The sequence below is a fragment of the Coffea eugenioides genome, unplaced genomic scaffold (assembly GCF_003713205.1).
Source record: "Coffea eugenioides isolate CCC68of unplaced genomic scaffold, Ceug_1.0 ScVebR1_1510;HRSCAF=2372, whole genome shotgun sequence".
In the NCBI taxonomy this organism is placed as follows: Eukaryota; Viridiplantae; Streptophyta; class Magnoliopsida; order Gentianales; family Rubiaceae; genus Coffea; species Coffea eugenioides.
In genome coordinates this window covers 1-6,923 of record NW_020861920.1, presented here as the reverse complement: position 1 = coordinate 6,923, position 6,923 = coordinate 1, and the positions used below count along the sequence as shown (strand labels likewise).

At 37.9% G+C, this 6,923-nt stretch overlaps 1 protein-coding gene across 1 annotated transcript; it reads left to right on the top strand.

The window, feature by feature from the left end:
- Positions 1-368: 368 nt before the first annotated feature.
- On the top strand, positions 369-1,494 carry LOC113755476 (the record flags this gene model as incomplete). The annotated part of the gene is made up of 1 exon (XM_027299481.1): positions 369-1,494. A coding segment is annotated over exon 1 (1,126 nt), but the record flags the coding sequence as incomplete, so codon positions are not given.
- Positions 1,495-6,923: the final 5,429 nt, after the last annotated feature.

The window sequence follows — 6,923 nt, the reverse complement described above, 5'->3', positions numbered from 1 at the left end:
TTCGTGAATTGTTTGGCTCTTGAAGTTGTATGAAATTGGTATGCAATGTGAATCATATTGTGTGTATGAAATTTGATGATCACGTGTCTACTTTGTTATAATGTTGAGAAAAAAAAAATTCTTGAGAATTTAGAAATATCCTAGAATAGTGCAATAAATATATATGAATCGAATAAAAATAAGATAGGAATATTGTGATTTGAGCAATTTGAGTACATGATATAGTTGAATAAGTTACATGACTAATTAACTCTCTTTTTTCTCAATTCTCATATTTATTTTACTTACAAAAAGAATAATAATATAAAAAAAAATGTTTCTATTCTCGCCTAAATGCCTTATTTTCCAATAAAAGGCATAACTAGGCTATGGATCTCCAAGTTAGAGGTAGAGGACGTGGGAGAATAACTAGGCAACACCCCGAGGGTAGTGGTGATAGGGAACCTGAGGTCAACCCAGACCATGGTCAGGGAAACGTGGCCGGAGATCCAGTGGCCACCGCAATCAATAGAATAACTGATGTGTTAGAGCGCATGACTGAGCACCAAGCTCATGGAGTAGTGCATCAGCAAGGAGGCCCAATCGATTCTGAGGATCGGGCATTAGAGAGATTCCTGAAGTTTGGACCTCCTAAGTTCTACGGAGGCCCAGAACCTGAGGTAGCCGAAGGTTGGTGGGAAAGGATCTCTGATATTTTCGCCGCTTTAAATTATACGGAAGAAAGGCAAGTGACTTTTGCGGCATTCCAGCTTGAGGGAGTTGCTCGTTCCTGGTGGAACTTGATTAGGGTCAATTGGGACTGGAATCATACTCCTAGGACCTGGGCGAACTTCACAAGGGAATTCAACGCCAAATTTCTTCCTCCTCTCATCCAAGAGAAAAGAGAGGATGATTTCATCAAGTGTAGGCAGGGGGCGATGAGTGTCGGCGAATATGAGATTCAATTCACGAAATTGTCCCGTTATGCTCCCGAATTGGTAGCTACGGAGCAAAGGCGTGTAAGGAGGTTTGTACAGGGACTGAACGTGGAAATTCAGGAGGGATTAGCTGCTGTTCGAATAGACACATTTACTGAAGCTGTAGAGAGAGCTCAAAGGGTTGAAGTTGCCAGAGCTCAAGTAAAAACTTTCCAGGCCAAGAAAAGATTTGCACCTAGCAGCAGTCGGGAGCCGATTTATGCAAATGCTCCACCGGCCAAAGTGGGTCGAGGAACGGGTGGAATAAATAGTCACGGAGCACCACGGGGCGCTCTAGTGAGAGGAGCTAGTGTCAGAGGTGCCGGAGAAAGAGACAATGGAGCTAACGGAGGACCAAATGGAAGAGGTCAACCTAGGAACGCCTCGCAAGGAGGTCGTGTGACCACTTCTCAGGTAACTTGTGGGTATTGCAGGAGGGCTGGTCATATTGAGAAGGAATGCTGGAAAAAGGGAGGAAAGTGCTTGAGGTGTGATAGCAGCGAGCACCAAATTGCCGGTTGCCCAAAAATGCAAGAAGGTGAGAATTTTGAGGACAAAATTCATTTTAAGGAGGGGAGGATGTGAGAACCCTGAAAATAGACATAAATATCAGTGCATATTTTATTTGCATTTTAATTCCTTAATAAATTTTAGCACTAAGTCTAATTGTTTTTAGATAAGTGCGTAGAAATAAACGTTATGTGCAAAATAAAAGAATTGTGCTAAACTACTAAACTTCTTGGTTTTGTTACATTAACTTCATATTTCGATGGTAAACTATTTCATTGACCTGATCATTAATTTCTTCGAATTCTAGAATGGTAATTAATTGTTTTGAAAATAAAAGTGTAGAGATAATTTTTAAGTAATAAATAATATAATTGTGTCAATATTGAATTATCCGGTTTTGCTATATTAAATTAATATTTCTTGAGTTAGATTAATTTATCGCCTTAAAATAAAATACTAAAATACTTAGTTTTCTTAATGTTGAAAATTAATGTTACCTGAGTAGATTAATTATATAAAATTTCTTGAATTCCTATAACTAATTCTAAATTAGTGAATAACGTTAAATACTAATAAGAATGTCCACTATAAGACAAAGCCTATAAATTTTAGATAAACATGATACAAGTATACTAAACATAATTAAGGTGTGAAAAATTCGATAATTAGAGCCTTGCAAGATTAGCATGTCATTAGGTGATCGAATTATACTTGGGATAATTTTTGGAGTTAAGTTAGAACTAAGGTCTTGAGTGGAGATTAGGAAGAAACGTGAAAAGACTAAAACGTCCTCCATACAATCTCAAAACAACCATGCAAACCCCAAAACCAAATTGACGGACAACATCACAGGCCACCTCTTCATTCAGCCAATGAAAAGCTTCTCCAATTAAACACACAACCATAACATTACCATGCACGGCCAAACACTCCCTCTTACAGCCTGTCCATTACCGCCCCAATTGACCAATCACAACCTTGCCAATTCTATACGTAAACCAACTTCCACACTCAAACATCTCCTAAACCACGACACCCTCTTCATTTCCTTTCCACTTCACATCTCAAACCACAACTGCATTTCACTCTGCCTTGCCATTGTCGACAAAGGGAGAGAGTGAGGGAGAGTCGCACTTCACAATCGAGGGAAGAAGCCGCGAGCTGCAACCATTTCTGGTTCTGTCCGTGAGCTGGAGTAGAGGCAGAGAGAAACCGTGAGCAGGTTCCCCACCATTCTGCACCTCCATTTTCACCAGCTGCAACCAGTTCCCAGCTGTAGCCACTTGCAACCTCAACCAAACCGCACTTCACCACTTCCAGCCGCAACTCATCAAACCAGGACCAAGCTTGTGCGTGAAGCCGAGAGCAGGAGAGAAAAATTTTCCAGATCTTCGCGTGAAAGCTTAGCTTGCTGTGAGGTAAATTCTCGGGAAGGAAAATGGATGATCAGAGGGTAGATTAAGCTACCTAGGGCCCTGCATGTGAAACTTAGGCGATGAATGATGAATCTAGGAAAAGACAAATCTGATGTGCGCTGAATCTGGATTTCCGAGAATCGATTAAGAAATGTTGGATTAAATCTGCTTTCCTGTGATAATCTGGAATTGTAATTATGATTAGTTAACTAAAGCTTGGATGATTAATATGGTTAGTACCTTACATGTGGGTTTCAAGCATTCGGACAAGTGATTCAGAAGAAAAATTCTGATGCGCATGAGAAATCAGAAATTCCGGGAATTAATTTGATAATGCAGCTTTAATGTTGTTGTCCTAAAATAATTTGAGCATGCAGTGGTGTTTAACTAACTGGAATTTGGATGATTATTACGATTAGGGTCTTGCTTGATAATTTTATGTAGTTGGATGATGAATTAAGGAGCTTAGGAAATTCTGTTTCAATGGAAAATTTCTGCCGAGAGTTGTCTTGAACAATGTAGTTTCATGTGGTATAATTTTGCTGTTTTGAGCCTCTAACCATGACTAATTAGTAAATTACAAGATGATTAAGCTACGTATATAGTTAATTGGTTGAGTTAGATCAGAAAATAAAAGAAAAATGCAATCAGTTTCTGTGCAGATTATAACCGAGGCTAGCTGGAATTTTTCTTGAAAAATTGGATGACTCTTGTTGTTGTTCGAAATTAATTCTTGAACTAAAAATGTTGGTCAGTTAGTTAAGTAGTTGCATGTTGAAGTTGAGTATTTGAATCTCTGAATTGGCCAAGGAAAATCCGGATTAATGAATGACTAAACTGCTGGAATTTTCCAGTGTAGCCGAGTGAAGAAGAAAAGAATTTTTTCCAGTTTTCTTTTGCGAATTTTGGGTTCTAAAAATATGTTACAAGCTATAAACTTTGTGTCGTTGATTAAGATTCCTCGTAAGCATAATTATTACCATCAGCATGATAAGCTGGGAGTGCAAAAGGTCGAACTCATGTTGCTGGAAATCTTGGTTAATGGCCGAATGAGAAAGAAGCTGAAACTCTTATATTGTTTTGGAAAATGTTCTTGATAATTGGCTATAATCCTAAGTAAAATGTCTTATAACATCTTGTGCTAGTTTCATGTTTATCCTATTGATTGTAACACTTGAAAAGCTGGTGTATTGGAACATGAACTAAAGCAAATTTTTGAAGAAAAATATTTTCCAGCATGGCTGAATTGGTTGGGACTTTTAGTGAGTTTATTTGTTGGATTTGTATATTATTTATTTTAGCTTGGTTTGGGTCAGATTATAAGCTATATGTTTAGTGAATCTAGCAAGTAAAAGTTGAAGGTTTAATGGACATCTTGGATTGAAATTTTGCTGGGATTTTCTTGACTACCGGATCAAGAAAATAAAATCTGAATTTCAGAACTACTCGGGAGCCAAGTTGGCTGTAGTTTTATTCTTGTTTTGAATGGATTGGTGTTTGAAGTGAGAATTGGTTGTCAAGAGCTAATGATTGATGAAGCTCTTGACCATTTGAGTAGTTTTACAATAATTTAATTTTTGGTGAATTTGTTCAAGTGATTGGTTGAAATGCAATTTGAAGGTCCACGATTTGTGAGTTGGAATTGTTCTAATACTTTGGACTTCCTCTGGTTGATTTTGATTAGAATTGAACCTGTTGAGACCTAGGGCTAATGATTGATGAAGCCCTAGTGAAATTGATGTTCGAATTGTGTTTTTGCTATATTGGTGACTTGGAATATAATGTGCAAATGAATTGGAATCGTGAAGTCCGTTCTAGTCTTTTGAATTCAAGTATCTTTAAACCAAATTTTGTGGAAATATTCCGCTTTAATATCAAGGGATAGAATTCGAGTTTAGTGTAGTATTATTAGAAAGTTAGATATTGGGACTTTCAAAACCTTGCCGACTAGTTAATTCCTTTATTTTGCTTAAACTAGCCCTATTACCTTTAGAGAGTATTTGTATCCAACTCTTAAACTTTAAGTTTTCTTAAAACTATTCTTGACCAGTTGTTTTAAATGAAATTTGGAAAAAAAATAATAATAATACTAGATTTAAGTAATTTCAAATAAAAGGCATAGAAAACTTATTCGGCAAGGAAAACCCGTCGGAACCACTTTGGTTCTAGTTTGCACCCTTGAAAGGAAATATCTTTAAAGAAACCACATGAAACACTTTATTCCTTACTAGTCTTGATGTTTGAGAAATTTATTGGTTTGTTTCAGGGAAATAAACTAGTTTAATACAAGATAATCTTTTATATGTTTGAAGTCAAGAGTTTGCTTAGTAAAACTTATAGTTCTTAAAACTTGGATTTCTAGGATTTAGCGAGGACTTGGACTACGATTCCCGGCTTGACCTTTGAACTTTACTCTTGGTGAGTGTCCCTGCTTGTTTTATGTTATGTAGTTAAGCGCTTTATCAACTCGCTATGTGATAATTGTCAAAATGCAAAAAATGATTTCTGATCCATCGAAGTGAGCAGTGTGTACTTTATCGCACTAGCCGTTCGAGTGGTGACGTGTGTGAAACATTTTCTAATGAATCCGTGAATCTAAATGTAGTTGCGTCGTTGGGTGAATCCCTCGACTAGTCTATAATAACCACAAGCTGGACGCCACGTCGCTGGGTGAATCCCTCGACTAGTCTATATATATAAAAAAATAGTGGATCTACATGGACTATAAGTAGTGAAAGTTGACGGAGGGTCAACTACGAGGGTATCTGATCAAGCGAGGAGAATGACTCCCGAGAGCCCCTGTATCCTACCTTGTGCTGTTATACGCTTTCTTAATTGACTAAATTTGTTTAAATTGTATCCGTTGTTTGATTTATGTGATTGCATGTTTTGGGGCACCACTGAGCTTTAGCTCACCCCACGTTTATTGTTTTCCTTAACAGGTTCTGGAAACTGAAAGCTGGATGCTTACTTAAGTTTTCCTTTTGGATTGTATTTGAATACTATAACTTATTCTGTGGGCTGTAATGTGTTATTTGAGATAATGCACTTTTCTTTTGGGTTGCCACTTGAAACTGGAAAGTGTGTAAACCCTAATTCGATTACTTGGCCTGTAAATTTGTAATAGAGATTTATGTATTTATCTACCCGGATTGGTACGACTTTATATTTTGGTACGTAGCACGTGGGACGTTTAAGAGCCTTGACTGGCTAATTTATCTCTGCTATCTCTGAAGTTAAGTTGGATGTAAGGATGATCTTCTTCGGGAAGATTTGTTTTATCACAGATTAAGTTATCCTTTGAAGGGATTTGGGTTAGAATGCCTTGCGTGAGCCCTGGCGAGAGCTGGGCAGACGGCCGCCAACCCTTTGGTTCGCCTTAGGGGGAAGTGGGGTCGTCACAACATTAATAATAAAATTACTAACAAATGATACCCTATCAATTCCCCCCACACCTGAATCACGCTTGCCCTCAAGCATGGGGACATCTCAACTCAACAATGGCTAGCTTTCACGTTATCATTGCCAGCTGTGCTTATACCGAAATCAAGTTTTAGTGGCTAAGTGTCAAGACATATCTCTCCCGGTTAGCTCCTAAGTTCATAGACCCGTCCAATTCATGGCTAACTCGTCTAGGACATCCAAATATTAACTAGCAACAGTCAGCAATTAAGTCAACTGGCAACCAAAATCTCAACATTGAGAACCAAGGATCGGCGGGCCAACATGATCATAGACCAACATATTTTCCACATCTGATCTTTTTTTTCTCTTTTTTTTTTGGATTGAACAAATAATGCTTATTCCCAAGCTATTCAAGTCTTGTGACGTTAACTCTGACATTTTTAGATGAAAGAGCCCAGTTACTCAACTTTTCACAGCTCCAGGACTACTTACTCATAGATATCGCCACTTTTTGACGCGAGAGCCAACACTTGTGGTTAAGACTCACGGTTACTAGGTGACGACACTAGCAGAGTATAGCCATATTTTATTCACCATAGAACACCAAAATACCAAGTATCATAGCCTACGTCATGTC